The following is an 18,719-nucleotide window of genomic DNA, read 5'->3' as shown; positions in this document are numbered from 1 at the left end:
ATCTTGTGTTAGGCCCAAACAAGAACATTGAGCATTAAGCATTAACAAGCTTTGACGATTCTAGTTAGCTTGGATAAGGGAGTGTGATTGAAGAGGATTATGGATTGACCAATTATGAAGGCTTCTTCAGCAATATTTGCTCTTAGAATCTAAATTGGGCTTTCATTATTGAAACTTTTATCATTCAGTTGAGCTTCTACATCTATCCATTATGACGCCAAACTGGTCTGCCCCACACGGGGCACCATTTATCTGTATTCAGATTGTGTCAGGTATGCAGGCACAACCACTGTGGTTGCGTTCTCCTCTCATTTTTTCAGGGTAGAATGGTTCTACAGGAAGTCTTTAATTTGCTGATACTTCACGTTGGTTTATTGATATCTCTAATTTTTTAAGGACGCTGCCTGTTGACAGAACATGGGCGGGTCATCTGCTAGATCTAGATCACATTCTCTTTTCACCTGCTGGTATCATCACCTAATCCTTACCTGTAACTGTGGAAGGGTGGATATTATTGAATTCATTTCTTGTGCCCCCTTCTCTGAAATGTTCATAGAAAAATAGCTTTTATAATGCAACAAACTATGCTGCCAAATGTCGCTCATAAATTATGTTAGATTTTAAGAAATGTTCTACATTTAGCAACAGATCTTCATGATGGAACACTGTGAATTATGGTTCGCTTCCTATTTATGTGCCCCAAAAATGGGAGTAGCACCAAAAAGCTGAATAGTAGAAGCATGTAACAGGAATGGGCATCTTTTTTATTCAACAGCAGCACAATCAATGGCGAGATATGTGCCAAGTGCCCGACAGCCCGTGCCCTCTCTTGTTGGTACTCTTTTTGCAGCCCCCCACTGACGCTTAGTGAAAAGGCCCAACCTTTGTGCACCTTTTATATTCGTTTACAGGCATTAGTATTTTGTAAATGGAATAGAAAAATGGGAGGAAGACGGCATGTTGGTTGTCACCAAAATGCCACATTATGATAGCTTTCAAACCGAGCAATCTTGGACCTTCAACTGCAGTAGTTATTGGTGGTAGGCGTGGGAGAGCTTCACGTGGTGTGTTAAAGCAAGACCCAGGCCATTGACCTTGGCCCACCATCTCACTCCCTAACTTTTCAATCAACTGTGGCATAAAGAGATTCTTTCTTTATCTATGAATTCAATACCCAATGTGTTCATATTTACCCACTTGTGACATTTCTATATTAACTACCAGATTCCCTCTTGATCTCATCAATTTAATACACTCACTTTTTAATGGTACTCTACAAACATTCAAATATTTTATTGCTTTACGTCTAGTTCCTATGTTTTGGATACGATTTTTTAATTAGAATTGTTTAGAGGAAAGAATCGTACAGTATCAATGTTGGATTTAGCATGTGATTTGAAATAAAAGTCAATGTTACATACCATTATCGTGAAGATGGAATATGGAAATGTCGATTTCATTTAAATTTTGCTTAATAGATTGATTTGTATCACAGTAAAATGAGGTAATCGTCTCCATTAAGTCATATTGTTCACTATTTGCAACAGGGTGTAATCCGCTTTAACGTGATATTTATCAAAATTTATCCATTCTTTAGCCGACAAAACTTAATGCCTTAGCTTTACTTATGCTTCACAAAATCCACTTTTTGTTGGTTGTGTAATGTTCTTAGGTTCTCTCTTTAGCCTTTCACTTTAGTTTCTTTATTTCATAGCGCTGCAAAGGCTGCCACCATAGACCTTGGGAGCTAAGCATCTTGTATTATGTTCTGATTCAATAGTCAAAATGATAATGATAATTACGCAACAAAATCTCTTAACTTTATATTGAAATTTCGAACTTTTTTGTTTAGTAACAACAAATGTCCGGTGACTTGAACAATAAAATGAAACTTGAAAAGGATTATAATATTGCATAATTATGATTATAATATTAATTTGAATATGAAGTGACGTAAATTACTGGATGAAAGCTCATTTTGCCATGTCAAGATGATTACTAGTATGCAGGAACGAGTCAATCAAATTTTTGTTCTTGTGTTCAGACATTGGACAAAATCTTCATATATTTTATGTTTTGGATTGCTATCAAATTGCTTTGAAATTTTGGGACCCCACCAAGCCCTGTTCTTGGGAAAACTTTTCTTTCTTTTCCGCATAGGGAATTTGAGAATCAAACTCGGCTGCACTTTCGAGGAATTCAGTTTCTGTTTCGATCCTCATAGATGGAAAAGGTAAGGTTTCAGTTTTCATGTTCCTCTCCATCCCTATTTTGATGCTCATTTGCTTCTTCAATCTTCAGGAATCCATTGATGATACTCACTGCTTCAACCTTTCCCTAATAGCTTCTCCAAATTGTTTGATAATCGAGCTCTTGTTCATATTTGTTGGTACTCATTTGGGTCTCTCTCGATTCTTTTTTGTAGGTTTGGTGGTGAATTTGATTGTTTCCATGTTAGTTCAAAGGCTGTGATGATCTGATTGTGCTTGAATTGAAGCTGGAGAATACTGTTTTGACTTGGCGGAGTTGTGTAATCTATGGTTTTGGTATGAGGAGCTGAAACAGAGCACTGGATGATTCTGGTGATTGTGAAGTTTGTTTGATAAAATATCATCGGAGTTGGATTTGATCGGATTCAGTTTGATCATAGGGTTGTTCTGAATTAGGAATATCGCGCGAAATTTGCAGATTCAATGAGTTTCACCGAAAGCTGAAGTTTCCGTTTAAGTTGATCAACCCGGATTTTTGCTATTTTAACGTTTAAGCTTGGTTGTTTTTTTCCGAAAATGGCGGCTGTATCACCGGCGCCTAATTCAACTCCGTCGCCGGCTTCTCCCTCCACTCCATCTCCGCCGCAACAATCGCCTCCTCCGAATCCTTCTGACCCAGCAACCCCCACTTCGTCTCCTCCTCCGCCGTCGCCTGGGACCGTTCCGCCGGAAACTCCATCAGCTCCGCCGCCATCAGCACCGGACCCTCCACCATCAGCAACTCCCCCAGTTAGCTCCACTCCACCAACGCCATCTAATCCCCCACCAAATTTATCTCCACCTCCTCAAACCCCTCCTCCACAATCATCAAAACCACCTGAAAATTCACCGCCAGCGCCACCACAAGCAAACCCGCCGGTTAATTCATCACCGCCGCCACAGCCCACAAACCCACCTGAGAAATCACCTCCTACGCCACCATCAACACCTCCAGTAACGTCACCTCCTTCCCCAGCGTCAATACCTCCTACAAACTCACCTCCTCCTCCTGTTGAACCCTCACCTTCAAGTCCTCCTCCCAAGTCATCACCGCCCCCATCTCCCCCACCACCGCCGTTGCGTCTTTCTCCTCCATCACCGTCTAAACCCCCAACATTGCCATCAGGAAATCGCACGGACGATGGTTCTGGTCTTAATGACGGAGTTAACTCGAATTCCAACAGCAATGGAGGAATCAATGCAGGGGGTGTGGTCGCAATTGGCGTAGTGGCTGGAATCATAATGCTTTCCATAATTGGGTTTGCAGTATGGTACATGAGGAAGCCAAGGAAAAATGATTCCGGGCATGGGGGCATTATGCCATCCTCTCTCAGCTCCTCTCCTAAGTCGGGTACTGCAATGTAAATATTGTTTCTTTGTTGGGATATTTCAATTTTTCCTACAACATTTATGATTAGCTTCCTGCCTGATAATTTATTGGGATATTTCAATTTTTCTTCGTAGAATCATCCCTTATGAAGGTCCATTCCACAGTTCATCAAAACATCCATGCCAGTGGCAGTGGCAGTGGCAGTGGCGGTGGCAGTGGCAGTGGCAGTGGTGGAATATACACTCCAAGAGAGCTTGGTGGATTGGGCAGTTCGAGGCCATTGTTCACATATGAAGAACTCTTCAAAGCAACAAATGCATTTTCTGCGCAGAACCTTTTGGGAGAAGGCGGATTTGGTTCTGTTTATAAAGGATATCTACCAGATGGAAGAGAGGTTGCAGTGAAGGAGCTAAAGATTGGTGGTGGGCAGGGCGAGCAGGAATTCAAAGCTGAAGTTGAGATTATTGGCCGTGTTCACCACCGCCACTTGGTTTCTCTTGTGGGCTATTGCATTTCAGAGCATCAAAGGTTGCTTGTCTATGATTATGTGCCTAATAATTCCCTCTACTACCATCTTCATCTTAAAGGTACTATGATTTTGGACTTCTTGACTGGTTAGCATAGTAAGGAAAACTTAATTTTAAGCTCTTTTTCCACATTAGGGGATGGTGAGCTCGTTCTGGAATGGTCAAAACGCTATAAGATAGCAGCTGGTGCAGCACGGGGAATTGCATACCTTCATGAAGACTGTAAGTTTCTGTGTCTTTTCCTGTAGAGCCAGCTGATTGATGTCGACGCTAAGACGGCGATTTCGTTTATGTCAGGCCATCCTCGAATCATCCACCGTGATATCAAATCTTCGAACATTCTTCTCGATGAAAATTTCGAAGCTCGGGTATGCTTAAAGTTTCATAATCTATGCTAAAATGCTTAGCTTATAGGTGTATGCTTCATGCTTTTGTTGGCTATCACGCAGGTTTCAGACTTTGGGCTTGCTAAGTTAGCTCTGGATGAACAAACTCATATAACTACCCGTGTTGTGGGAACTTTTGGGTAGGTAGTTTATGATTGTTGGTACCACAGCCTCTCAGGATCCTTGTCTTTGAAATCTATATTTCTTGCAGATATGTTGCCCCTGAATATGCATCGAGCGGAAAGTTAACCGAGCGATCAGATGTATATTCTTTCGGAGTTGTACTTCTCGAGCTGATTACGGGTCGGAAGGCTGTGGACTCGTCCCAACCAATGGGGGATGAGAGCCTTGTTGAATGGGTAATCTATTCATGCTTCTCTTGTATGTTTTCACTGATATGGATATGATGATGCCACCAACCTATCAAATTTTCTTATAATCTTAGAAAGACCAAGTCGTTCTTTGAGCTTTTCCTTCTAGGCTTCCCTTCAAGGTTTTAAAACGCATTTTCTAGGGGAGGTTTCCACTCCCTTATAAAGAATGCTTCGTTCTCCTCTCTAACTGACGTGGGATCTCACAATCCACCCCTCTTGGGGGCCTAGCTTCCTCGCTGGCACACCGTCCGGAGTCTAACTCTGATATCATTTGTAACAACCCAAGTCTACCACTAGCCGATATTGTTCTCTTTGGACTTTTCCTTCTAGGTTTCCTCTCAAGGTTTTAAAATGCGTCTACTAGAGATAGGTTTCCACACCCTCATAAGGAATGTTTCGTTCCCCTCTCCAACCGATATGGGATCTCACAATCCACCCTCTTGGGAGCCCAACGTCCTTACTGGCACATCGCTCGGTGCTTGACTCTGATATCATTTGTAACAGCCCAAGCTCACCGCTAGCATATATTGTCCTTTGGGCTTTCTTTTCTGACCTTCCCTCAAAGTTTTGAAACGCGTCTACTAGGGAGAGGTTTCCACACCCTTATAAGGAATGTTTGTTCCCCTCTCCAACCGACTGGGATCACACAAATGGATTCATATGAAGCATGAATGTCCTCACTATAATTCTGAATTGTTTGAAAAAACATGTATCTTATTTTAGCATTAGCAACTCAAATCAAGCTTTCCGGACAATGTTCTCATCTTTCAGGCTCGGCCTTTACTAAACCACGCACTCAACAACAGCCAAGACTTCAAAAACTTGGTGGATCCTAGGCTTGAAAGGAACTATATAGAGAGTGAAATGTTGAGGATGATAGGAATAGCTGCTGCTTGCGTGCGCCATGCATCTGCCAAGAGACCACACATGGGACAGGTTCTGTTTTTGCTACTGATACATAATAACCTGAAATTCATAATTGTTCATCTTTCACAGTACTGTTATCTCATTCTCAGGTTGTTAGAGCTTTTGATAGTTTAGGCACTGCAGATTTAAGCAATGGAATGAGATTTGGGGAGAGTCAAGCTTTCGACTCGGGTCAACAATCTGCCGAGCTTAGATTTTTCCGAATGCTGGCGTTCGGTAACCAAGATTACAGTTCAGAATTTTATAGCCAAGGTAGCTCAAATGCCTGATTGAAGAGGAGATTTTGTAGATATGATATAGAGTGGGGAAATATGTTGCTTTTTTCCAGGAAGGCTTTTTTCCATGCCCACTGGAACTCAGGTTGATACCAAGAGCACCTTCTTGATGTTCATGTAAGTAGTACAGATGAATGAACAATCCCCCAATTCATGCTCAATAGAGATGCCATTATTATTCATACATAAATCATATTACTTAATATAGTTTCTTGGGTTTAGGGACTTCTCTTACCAAGTTTTGATATTTACATTGGTTGTGAATTTCTGCAATTTTGTAGCAGAATATCACCGGGTCAATCCTTTTTCGAGTAGACGTCTTTTTGGCAAGCTATATAGTCCGTCGGGTATCTGTTCGACACTAAATTTGGTGAACTTTCATCTTTCATATAGACGGACTTAATTCTCGAACCGCATGCCAAAGATCATATCGAAACTTCGATTTTTTAGGTTATGACCCATAACGGTCTAGATCTACTGCAGATATTGTTCTCTTTGGGCTTTCCTTTTCGGGCTTACACTCCACCCCCTTCGGGGCCTAGCGTCTTCGCTGGCACTCTTTCCTCCGCCACCAAATTCACTCCCCTTTGAGCCCAACGTCCTTACTGGCACACCGCCTCGTGTCTACCCCTCTTTGGAAGCGAGAAGGCTGGCACATTGTCCGGTGTCTGGCTCTGATACCATTTGTAACGGCTCAAATCCAATGCTAGCAGATATTGTTCTCTTTGAGCTTTCCCTTTCGGGCTTCCCCTCAAGACTTTAAAACGCGTCTGCTAGAAAAAAGTTTCCACAACATAAATTATGTTTTGTTCTTCTCCCCAAAAGTTTCCACAACATAAATTATGTTTTGTTCTTCTCCCCAACGAATGTGAAATGACCTGGGGCCCTGTTAGGAATCACGACTCTCCACAATGGTATGATATTGTCCACTTTGAGCATAAGCTCTCATGGCTTTGCTTTGGGCTTCCCCAAAAGGCCTCATACCAATGGAGATAGTATTCCTCACTTATAAACCCATGATCTTCCACTAAATTAACCAATGTGGGACACTCCCAATCCCAATAATCCTCAACAGGCCCTACTCGACTCTCACTTCAATTCAACTGGTTTAAACTTCATGTGTGAAGATTAAGATAACTTGGGGAATCTCAAGTGGAGATGAATTATTGTCTATTTATTAAATTTTATTTACCATAATAATAACTATTCTTCCAAAAAAAAAATCTAAATAGATAATTCTAAATAAGAAAGTATTATAAAATATCATAATTAATGCAATAATGATTCATAACTAAAATATAATGTTTAGTTAACATAGTTTTTAAAAATTCAACCACTTATTTACTATAATAATAATAAATTAATAAATGAGAATTATAATCTTTTGTTCCATCTAAATTGGGTTTTCGTGGGTCAGGACTCACAGTTTAAACAGACATCTCTACCGCAACTTTCAGCTATCTATTTAGCCATCAGAGAGTAGAGAAAATTGGAATGTCAAGACACATGGTTTAAATAAACATCTCTGTTCAAGAACGGAAGGCAGTCCGACTCTTAACTCGAGAGCCGCCACAAGTCCAAAGAATATATGGACTAGGCCCATTTTGATGTTTGGACCAACGAGCAGGCCGGCCCAGTAGTAAGATCAGAATTTGGATCATATAGTTATTATAGCTTTATATTTATATATAAAATAAGAAAAATAAAATAGAGGAAAGTAAATATCAAATTCAAGTGGACGGAGGCTCCGAAAAGTCAATAAATCTTGCATTGAATAATATATATATATATATATATATATATATATATATAGATATAATAATAATAAAGTAAATAAGTATTGAGTTCTTCCTTTTTGGATCCAACTTCCAAAGAACGCGGTTTGTTCATTCAAGTTTGAACAGTTTCCCTTCCAATTCTGTCACCAAACCAAAGGAAAGCCCCACATCTGTACCTCACCGATTCCCAAATCCCCTAACCTCGACCAACTCCTCCCTGCGGATCCTCTCGAATCGCGAATCCATGGCTTCTTTGCAATCCGATCAGCTCAAGCAGCTGCACGACATTTTCAGGCGCTTCGACATGAACTCCGATGGTAGCCTCACCCAGCTCGAGCTTGGCGCCCTCCTCCGTTCCCTCGGCATCAAGCCCTCTGGCGATCAACTCCATTCTCTCCTCTCCAATATGGATTCCAATGGCAACGGCTCCATCGAATTCGACGAATTGGTCAATGCGATTCTCCCCGATTTAAACGACAATATTCTCGTCAATCAAGAGCAGTTGATGGAGGTTTTCAAATCCTTCGATCGTGACGGCAATGGCTTCATCACTGCCTCCGAGCTCGCCGGTTCCATGGCTAAGATGGGTCATCCTCTGTCCTACCGCGAACTTTCCGAGATGATGCGGCAAGCCGACACCGACGGCGATGGCGTAATTAGCTTCAACGAATTCACCACCGTCATGGCCAGGTCCGCCGCAGATTTTCTCGGCCTTACATTTGCGTAGATCGTGTTCATTCACACTTTGATTTCCCCTTCTTTAGATGTACATAGCATGGTATAATTACCATCTGATCTTAGTCGCTGTTCGTTTCCAGTAATTAATTTCTTCATAAGCTTTTGGTGCAGCCCTGATGTGAGGAAAACAAGAAAGAAAAAACAAAAAAACAATCCCAACTGTGCTTGTAATGTCGATGTTTCAATTCTATATTTGATCTTTCAACTTGCTTCCTGTACTGTATTTGCCCCAATATTCTATATATTACATTATATTCGTGTTATTCATATAGTTCTATTACTCTTGTAAGTGTTTGATTTGGTATTTATACTCAACTTTTTTTCCAGAATCACAAAATTGGTACCTATAGGTTGGAGAAAGTGATGAACTATTCTTTGAATTTCGTTCTTATGGTTTGATAAGATCTCTCATAAACAGTCCCAGAAGAAGTCACTAATGAATTGAATACTAACATAACTAAACTTTGAGATGGATTAAAAAGCATTATTGGGTTGCTGTTGCTAATTAGCTGGTTGATTACAAAACCTGACTTTAAAATGAATGTCTAATCTTGCTAGGTGTTCCTCACATGATTTTAGATGCCTTCAACAACTGTTCTTTTGTCATTTGGTACTTTTTTCTGTCTTACTCTCATGTCTTGTCTATCATACATGCTGGACTTTGGGCATTTGAATATTCAACTTTCATCGAAGGTTGAAACTTCAAGGTTGGCCTAAGACCTGATATGATTAATACATGTGTCACTCAGAAAGCTATTTAATACTCTAAGGACTCTCATTAGTTGTGAAGCTCAGAGAGTTAAATCGATTATTGTATAAACGTCGAGTTGTATATTTGACAGAGGATCTGCTATTATGTTCTTTGTTTTTGTTGCTTGAACTAATGTTTATCTAATCCTACAATGAATTCCCTCACTTTTTTAATGTACACAAGAACTTGGAGCTGATGCTTCTTCTGTATTTTCTTGGGACAGGCTATGTTGGTTCATGTCAGATTTGTCCAAGAGCAAGAAAACAGCATCATATTCAATGGTTTCATCTGTTTTAAGTGGCACCTTTCGGCTGCTAACCGTGCGGTGGAACCCATGCTCGTTGATCGGGAGCTATTGACCTCAAAAGATCACGGTACTCTTGGTTTTCCAGCTGCCCTTCATTCCTAATCCATAAAATCATTTGATGATACATAGGAAGGAACCTCATCTGTATCGCTGAGTAGGAGAAGTAAGGAATGAGTGTTGAGATCACCACAAATAGAAGCACAAGCCAGTAGGAAGGGCCAGGGGCAAGGACTTCAATGAAGATCTTGTAACCATTGGTTGAAAACGTGGGGGTCATGGACCCATAGATCAGGAGAAAAATGTACCAGATCGAAACCGAACCCCAGATGAAAAGATGTTGTATCAAGGTGAAGTAACTAACAGCGAGCGCCATTTGCAAGTTCACGACCCAAACAACACAAGAATACATCGTTGCACCCAGAATATCCCGCCCTGCAGTTTTCCCGTCGGAGTTGAACGCCTGATACTCGAGCGCTCGAGTGCATAGGGAGAAAATGATCACAGCACTGCACAGCCCATTAAACATCCAACTGAGAATTCGGACCCAGCTGAATAGAACATTCTGCACTCCTTGTTGGTATAAGAGAGGAAACTGCCACATCAAACAAAGAAATCAAGCCTAAAATTTGGCCATTTTTTCTCAGATTTATCAGCAACAAGAACATACCTGGAGGCAGAGTCTTGCAGAAACATCCTGATCAAAAACGCCCAAAGCTACCACTGGAAGCGACGAGAAGAACACATTGTAAAGCGATAGAAACCAATCATTATATGCAGGCTGCCCAGAGAATGATGTGAATGCTTCGTATAAGAATATTGTAAAACCAAAAGTAATGTTCTTGTAGAAAAAGTAGCAAATCTGCAAATCCATAGGCAAAAACTCATCAATCTCAAAGAGAGAAACTTATGAAACATGATGTTTTCTGAATCCAGATGTATAAACTGCATTACCATTGATGATATCCTTCTATAGCACCAATGTCCATGAACAAGAAGCAGGTGCTCTAAATATTTGAATTGTGCTATCGCAACGTCGCTCGACATAACGGCCTGGGTAGACATAAAAGAACTCGTTAATTTTTGAAGAATTTGAATCATCAAAACATATGGGTCGTCTGCGTTCTTCAGCACCTGCATTCCTTCAACACCGCTAATTCCAACTCCAATGTCTGCTTCTTGAAGCATTCCGACGTCGTTGGCACCGTCACCAATAGCTAAAGTTGTTTTCTGTGTTCCACATTTAACTAACCTCGTTACCTGCCACCGTGAATGAGAATCGAGTCGGTATCTTTTTAGATGTGATTTTTAAGCCAAATTAAAGAGTAAGAGTACGAAAACTAACCAGTGCCTTCTGTTTTGGAGATGAACGGCAGCAAATAACAGAAGCACAATGTATTGCTACCTCGAGAAACAATGCCTTCATGCTGTCCTCTAAAGCATAAGAAAGTGATTTTCCATCAATGATTAATGCAAATGCTTCAGATATCCCACTTGGTGAAGCGATCTGAGCTCTCCCTCGAGTAATTTGATCGAGGACGCTTTGCCTCGATGCCTAAAACATTATCAAAAAGATTCCACAGGGAAGGAAGAGAGTCAATTGATGCTTAAAGATAGTAGATATTGTCCGTTTTGGCCCGTGCGTGTTGCCATCGGCCTCACGGTTTTAAAACGTGTCTACTAGGGAGAGACTTCCACACCCTTATAAAATATGCTTTATTCCCTTCTCCAACCAATGTGGGATCTCATAATCCACCCCCTTTGGGGGCCAGCGTCCTCACTAGCACACCGTCCGGTGTCTGGCTCTAATACCATTTGTATCAGCCCAAGCCCACCGTTAGTAGATATTGTCCGTTTTAGCCCGTTACGTATCGCCATCAGCTTCACAGTTTTAAAACGCATCTACTAGGGAGAGGTTTCCATACCCTTATAAGAAATGTTCCGTTCCTCTCTCCAACCAATGTGGGATCTCACAATCCACCTCCCTCGGGAGACACCACCCGGTGTCTGGCTCTAATACCATTTGTAACGATCCAAGCCCACCGCTAGTAGATATTGTCCACTTTAACCCGTTACGTATCACTGTCAGCCTCACGGTTTTAGAACCCATCTACTAGGGAGAAGTTTCCACACCCTTATAAGAAATGTTTCGTTCCCCTCTCTAACCAATGCGGGATCTCACACTTTCCCTTCTATAGTACATTTGACAAGGAATGAGTATATATTCACCTTGATGATCGATGTCTTATCCCCAGTCTTCTCTAACACCTGAATTTCCGACGTCTCGAGTGTAATTACAATCTGCTTCATATCTTGTCTCAGTAATCTACAGGAAAAACTGCAATTTTAAGCTCAAGAGTTAGTATAAATCCAGATATGATACAACTAGGACTCAAATGAACATTTCAGCTCAGGAAAACAAGTATCCATCCATACCCAATATTGATAGCGGTCTCCATTTTGTCCCCAGTCAATACCCAAATCTTTATTCCTGCTTGAGCAAGCCTATCAATGCACTCAGGAACCTAAAACATGAAGAACCATCAGTTCCAAGACCTTCAATAGCAGTAGTAGCTCACCATTATGAACTCATAACACTTCTCAACTCACCCCATTTTGAAGCTTGTCCTCAACAGCAGTGGCACCAAGAAGAATCAGATTCCTTTCGATTTTATCAGTCACTTGATTAATCAACGATTCTCGGTCTACACTAACCGAGTTTTTCGCCATAGTGAACTTGCTATCAAACTCTCTGTATTCTTCGTCGTCGAGCTCACGATAGGCGAGTATCAAAGTCCTCAATCCTGCATCAGCATACTCACTGACATGTTCCTTGGTCTCCTCCTCAAACACCCTCCCATTCTTTCCAAGCCTTTCAAACATGACACTGCAAGAGTAATGAAGTTATGGGGATCCTGACCTTTAACCAAAGCAGAAGCATGACTCTTTATTTAAACCACAGACCTGTCTGCACCTTTACAGAATAACAATGTCTTAGCCTCTTCATTTCTTACTATGACAGACATCCGCTTTCTTGAGCTGTTGAACTCCAAAACATGCAGCAGTTTATATGTCCTGCAAAAACAAAACAATGTCATCTACATGAAGCTCATGGATATGCTATCAAATCAAAAGAAAGGTATTAACAGCAAACAGTCACCTATCCGCTTTCTTGCCTAATGAAGGATCAAACTCATGCAGTGATATACTTGTCTGTGTTCTTTTGTAGAACTCGAATCCGAGTTCTCTAGCAGCGATCACGAATGCTGCTTCGTCTGGAGATTCGGCCTCATAAGAAACCTCTCCATTGTCCTCATTGATTTCGGGTATCGCCGTATGACAAGTTGCAAGAACACGAAGAAAAGTTTCGATGACATTGGCATGAGGCTCATTAACCCAATTCCCATTCATAATCCTATCATCCTTAAAGTTAAAACCTTTGATATGTGAAGCTTGATTCTTGACATCCTCATGGTGCTTCCCCTCATTTACCTGACCATAAGCCCTCCCTGCCACAGAACACTTAATGAACTCCATTGAATTACATGTCAAAGTTCCCGTCTTGTCAGTGAGTATCGTATCGACTTGACCGAGTTCTTCATTCAAATTCGAGGTGCGAGCACGAGCTGGTTTATTCGCTTCTTCATAATACATATTAATATCTTGATTGATGAACATGCTCTGAAGAATTTTCACAATTTCTATTGATACATAGAGTGATATGGGAATGAAGTAGTTATATAACATCAGTGCTGTAAGAAAATGGAAAATTGCAGCCATTTGAGCCCTTTTTGGATCATAGAAAACTCTAGCATCATCAGGCCTCAGATACCATCGTTTCATTCTCCCATTCTCCAAATCATCCTCAGTCACAACGCCAAAAACTATAGATCCTACAAGAGCAAGCAAAAACAGAAGACAGAACAAAAAATATATAATCTTGTCCATTTTCCTCTCAACTTTGCTTCGCTTTGAAGGTGGATCAGTAGAATTTTGAATAACCTTCGTGTCACGACCCGTAAAGACAACGACCCCGTATATATAATCAGTATTCCGAAGCTTAGAGCCTCGAAGGAGTAGCTGTTGAGGAGACAGAGGATATTGTTGTTCTTCCAGCTCTAAACTACCAACAAAACTGTATAAATTTGCATTGGGATCCTCACATTTTAGGATAGCCTTAAAGCTATTGAAGATAAAATCTTCGTTCATATGCGACGTTACCTCCAACGCTTGTTTTAGTTTCAAATTCGTCTCGCCGTCGAGATTCGTCGTCTCAACGTAGCAGATTGCGTCCTCATAACTTGATGAAAGCAAGATAATATCAGCTGGAAAGAATCCATCCTTCTCTACTTTCACAATATCACCAACCATCAGATTCTTCCACTCTGTATAACCAAAAACTCCATCTCCATGGTGCACTTTTACCTTTCTATTGTTTACCTCAAGATCCTGCAAAGGTCCACAGTTAATAATATTAAGCAACATCATTGATCTTTCACTTAGAGTTGCAGAAACTTGAACATGATAAATACCTGTTTTTTGCGCCTCCAATCCTCGATCCCTTCTTTGATCATTGTCGCCGAGATGACGAGAATAAGAGGGACGATGGCGCTGACAGCGGTGTAAGGAGCAAGGGGAGTAAAAGCAAGGATCCCAGTGACTAAAAAGTAGAAATTGGCCACTCTCCTGAATTGCTCAAACAATGACTTAGGCAGGAAAGTAGCTAAAGTATACTTGGTGGTACTAACATAATTGTCTATGTAGCTACGAATTTCTGCCTCAAAACACTTTGGTTCATTACAGAAAACAACACGAGAGAACCCAGGTCCTCCAAGTTGTGAATGATCATCCTTTAAAGAAGCTTTCCCGCAAGCAAACGAGTAGATCTTGCTAAAATGAAGCTTTCTCCTTCTGCCGCTGCTCATTTTTTAGTATCCCACAAGCAGAAATTCAATGCCAAAACTAAAGAACATTTTCAATTCGAAAGCTCATAAGGTTGAGTACCCAAATCGAATCCATAACAACAATGAAATGATATGAATCTTTGGAAGTTCTTTAGCAAATTTGAACCAAACCCCATTTGAAAGGATCAGAAAAAGAGGGGAAAAAAAACATGGAAAGACATGTAAAGGTGGGTTATATCGTAATCTCCGACCTCGTCGAGGAAAACCCAGAAACAGAAACCTTAAACTTTGTCATGAAATGGCAGAAACCATCCACTAAATTGTCTTCTCTGCAAGCCCGATGGTTCCTTGAAAACACAAAAGACAGAGAATGTCAATGCCATTTGGCAGAAGAGAATGTTTGATATTAAAGAACTCAGAAGCTCACCCACCAATGGCGGCTGTTTCTCTGCTCTGAAAGAGTCTTCTCTTTTGCATCACCTTCCCTTTCTCCATTGATTAACATAGAACAAACAGACAAAAGAAGAACCCATTTTGCAATTTCTTTCGATTTTTTTCTTCAACATTCAAATTGTTTGTAATAGCTTCATTAAGAGGTTAATCATGGCACCTTTCCCTCCTCTTGAAGCAAATAAAAAGGGGGATTTTTACAGCAAACACCCGATTCGAACACCACAAAAGGGAGCTTCGAGGAATTAAAAAGACGAATTCTGAAAATTGAAACCAAAATTGTGAGGCGTAATGAAGAATTTGAGTGATGGGTTTTGTTTTTGGGGTTAATTAAACTATGAATTAGGGGAGAAGACACAGACAGGGAAGATGCCAAACGTGTCGGATGTGGTCAAAGTCAAACCAATCTCACCCAGCTTCCACTCTTATCAACTATTTTTTAACAAATTTTTTTATAAATCATAAAAATAATTGTGTTCTAGCTTCTTATTTTATGTTTTAATTTTGTATAATTATTGTTTTACAATAATATAATGTTTTATAAAAAAAATTATTTTTGTATGTTATGATTTTAACAAATAAAATGAGTTTGAAACAGTATACTAATTTTAAAATTAAAAAAACATTTTTTTCAAGTTAAATTAAAATAGAAAAAAAAAAAAAAAAACAAAGCAGTTTCTTTTTAACTATTTATGATTTAGGTAAGAATTTAAAAAAAAAACAAAATTAAAAAAAGACCTATAAAGGTGTAAAGTAGTTATCAAATATTAATTTATTTCCAATTTTAGCTACCACTTTATAAATGTAAAAAGTAAAAAAGTTTAATTTTTTTTAAATAAACTAAAAATAAATTACTGTTTATAAATGTGTAATTATCATTTTTATCATATTTAATAATTCATATTATATTATAATAATTGCAAGCAATATCTAATTATTCGTTGAAAAAATATGGATTATATGAGTAAAAGTAACATTTTATAAAGAGAGCTTTTTAGAGCTATGCTTTTTTTTTTCTCTCTAAATTTATATTATTCTCTTTTAAAGCATCAATTTTCAATATTCTCAAGCGGAATAATTAATATTAATTATTATTAATTATTGAAAGTGTTCATTTCATAAATGTTTTGCAATTAAAAATTAAAATATATCTTTTTAATTTAGAAAAGAATGGTGTAAAAATAATAAAATTTTATATAATTATTATAATCATTTAATTACGTTTTTTTATAAAATAAACACATTGATTATGTTAATTTTTGTTTAAAAAAGTAAGACAAGAAAATGAAACATATATTTAAAATTAATATTTATAAACATATTTTAAAAAATCTACAAAAAAAATAAATAAATAGAACACAGAAGATTGTCGCAGACAAAAAGAAAAAGAAGACAAATGAAGGAACAGAGACAGAATGATGACGGCGTCAACTCAGGAGATAGTGGAAATAAAAAACTAATATAATATATAAGAGTCAATTTTTATTTTATTATTTAAAGAATTTAAAATAATAATAAAAAAGTCAGGTAAGAAAATAACAAAACTAAAGGCAGCTTATATATATATCCATATACAGAGAAAAATAGAACGTGGGACATTTTTTATTTCTATTTTTTAGACGAATATAGCTTTAAATAAATAAAATTAATTAATTAAAAAAATAAGTGATTGGTTAACATGTGACACCGTCTCTGAAATTATTAACTTACTTTATTTTTTATTTTCCCAGAAGATCTCGTATCAATAAAGAAATTCATATTCCCTAATTAACAGATGTGGAACTCTTCTTCCAACAATCTTCAACACCGGTGGGACCTTTTGAGTCCAAGTGGCCGATGAAAGGGCAATTTTGAGCATGGTTTGTTTGGAAATGAGTGAACCCACACCATCTTGCATGGTATGAACTTTTTAATATTTGAAATAAGTATTATTTTTTTATTCATTTATTACATTTTTATTATTATTTAATTAATTGAAGTCAAATATTTTTATTAAATTCATTTATATTTTTCTAGTACTAATTTTTTAGTTAGCAATTATTTATTGATATCCTTTTATTTATATCATTATATTAAAAAGTTCCTTTAATGTAATTTTATTTCGAGATTCATTATTGGTTAATGATAAATAAATGGTTAGAATAATAAAATTTCTATGAACTAAATTAACAATAAAATAAAAAAAAATTATATCAACATATTAGTTAGTTTAAACAAAAAAGACAAAGGGTATTCTAGTAATTGTATTGATTCTTATTCCAATTTCTAATAGTTGGAAGTAAGCAATATCATTGGATTATTGATTATGTCCCATCTCATATGGATTTCTAGCAATTTAACTACAACCCTAAAACTATAATATATATATATATATATTTAATAAATAATAAATTATATGCATGGATTGGTAATTAAAAATTAATTAAACCAACAATCTGCTTGCACTTGGGTTACTTTCATAGGCAAGTGATTATGTTTACCAAAACTTCACGTATCTCATAAAAATTTAATAATAATAATAATAAATGGAGAGAGGAATTATTGGATTTTAAATATTTAAATATTTCGAGTAATAAAAAATTAGATCCATTTAGAATTTCGATATCTCTTTATTTGTTTGTCTTGTTTGTGTTGACGTTTCTTGATTTGGTTAGAAGAAGATTTTTTAATTAAATAGGAATACTAAGGACTAAGTCGTTTTCGTATACAAAACTTAAAGTATTAAATTATAATATCGAACGCTTTTGAACCATATATTTAAAGTGTTGCATCAAGAAACGAGGAAGATTCAAACTATATTGAGAATGATTTAAACCACTACATAGGTGTCCCATAAGGAGAAGAAACCAAAAAAAAAAAAAAAAAAAAAAAATGCAGGGATGACGTGGAAGACGATGATTGGGCCTAGTATGAAAGTTGGTGAAGTAATAAGTAATAACGGGGATGATGGGTCGGGTTCGATCTTGTGGTGCTCATGCCTCGGATGTTGTAAGGGTATTATTGTAATTTAAATGTTTTTTCAGTGGAAAAAAGAAAAAAAGAAATCCCAAGTCGAAAATGTCGGCCGAATGATCATTCCTTTTTTTCCTATTTTCCTTTCCTACATTTATTTATTTATTTATTTATTTATTTATTACTTTAATTCTGTTTATAGTATTTAGCCTTTTGCACGTGGACAAATATAAATATAGTCTATAATTAAATAATCATTTTTAGAAATTTAAAGATTTATTGAAAATAAACAAACTAACCCAAATTTTGATAAATGCGAGTAATTTATAACAAACTTTATTTAAAATTTAAGGAAATGTTCCCGAAAATGAACAATTATGGTATAATTTCCTTCCACACGCTCTTATCTTCAATCAAGCCACCGATATTTCTAAGCGTTTCATTTGGGCCGACCGGTGTTAGTAAAAGCCCAATTCTAAATGTACCATTTTAAGGATGGGCCGGTTGATATGAGCCCATTTATGAAAATAATATTTGGGTCGGGCCGATTACATTTGAACTTTGGAGCCCAGAAATTATTCTCACGGCTAAAAAATATTATTTTTCCCTTTCGGGTTTCCTCTCAAAGTTTTAAAACGCGTATTGTATGGAGAAGCTTCCATACCCTTACAAGGAATGTTTCGTTTCCCTCTCCAATCAATGTAGGAATGTTTCGTTTCCCTCTCCAATCAATGTAGATCTCACAATCCATCCCCTTAAGGGCTAGCGTGGCAC

The 18,719-nt window shown here is 37.9% G+C and overlaps 3 protein-coding genes across 4 annotated transcripts; 2 read left to right on the top strand and 1 right to left on the bottom strand.

Annotated features, from left to right (window-relative positions):
• The first annotated feature begins 2,050 nt into the window (after positions 1 to 2,050).
• On the top strand, positions 2,051 to 6,258 carry LOC111776250 (proline-rich receptor-like protein kinase PERK9). Of its 2 annotated transcripts, none has more exons than XM_087116915.1 (9): positions 2,051 to 2,233; positions 2,426 to 3,600; positions 3,714 to 4,166; positions 4,242 to 4,328; positions 4,404 to 4,474; positions 4,556 to 4,632; positions 4,704 to 4,851; positions 5,638 to 5,802; positions 5,883 to 6,258. In XM_087116915.1, exons 2-9 carry the CDS (start codon positions 2,787 to 2,789, stop codon positions 6,060 to 6,062), a joined length of 1,995 nt encoding a protein of 664 aa, XP_086973041.1. In that variant the 5' UTR covers positions 2,051 to 2,233; positions 2,426 to 2,786; the 3' UTR covers positions 6,063 to 6,258. The 2 variants fall into 2 exon arrangements, with proteins under 2 accessions (XP_086973041.1, XP_086973040.1); XM_087116914.1 differs by having other exon boundaries at positions 2,302 to 3,600.
• Positions 6,259 to 7,899: 1,641 nt separating this feature from the next.
• LOC111776402 (putative calcium-binding protein CML16) lies at positions 7,900 to 10,604 on the top strand. The gene is made up of 2 exons (XM_023655843.2): positions 7,900 to 8,536; positions 9,559 to 10,604. Exons 1-2 carry the CDS (start codon positions 8,091 to 8,093, stop codon positions 9,692 to 9,694), a joined length of 582 nt encoding a protein of 193 aa, XP_023511611.2. The 5' UTR covers positions 7,900 to 8,090; the 3' UTR covers positions 9,695 to 10,604.
• On the bottom strand, positions 9,363 to 15,378 carry LOC111811957 (putative phospholipid-transporting ATPase 9). The gene is made up of 13 exons (XM_087124833.1): positions 14,975 to 15,378; positions 14,795 to 14,890; positions 14,172 to 14,556; positions 12,800 to 14,088; positions 12,604 to 12,714; positions 12,250 to 12,526; positions 12,076 to 12,164; positions 11,869 to 11,977; positions 10,985 to 11,194; positions 10,774 to 10,899; positions 10,594 to 10,692; positions 10,310 to 10,501; positions 9,363 to 10,234 (listed from the first exon to the last, which is right to left on the bottom strand). Exons 1-13 carry the CDS (start codon positions 15,046 to 15,048, stop codon positions 9,650 to 9,652), a joined length of 3,642 nt encoding a protein of 1,213 aa, XP_086980959.1. The 5' UTR covers positions 15,049 to 15,378; the 3' UTR covers positions 9,363 to 9,649.
• Positions 15,379 to 18,719: the final 3,341 nt, after the last annotated feature.

This window comes from Cucurbita pepo, chromosome 1 (assembly GCF_057944985.1).
Source record: "Cucurbita pepo subsp. pepo isolate OVF chromosome 1, ASM5794498v1, whole genome shotgun sequence".
Taxonomy (NCBI): Eukaryota; Viridiplantae; Streptophyta; class Magnoliopsida; order Cucurbitales; family Cucurbitaceae; genus Cucurbita; species Cucurbita pepo.
This window is presented reverse-complemented; position numbering and strand designations above follow the sequence as displayed.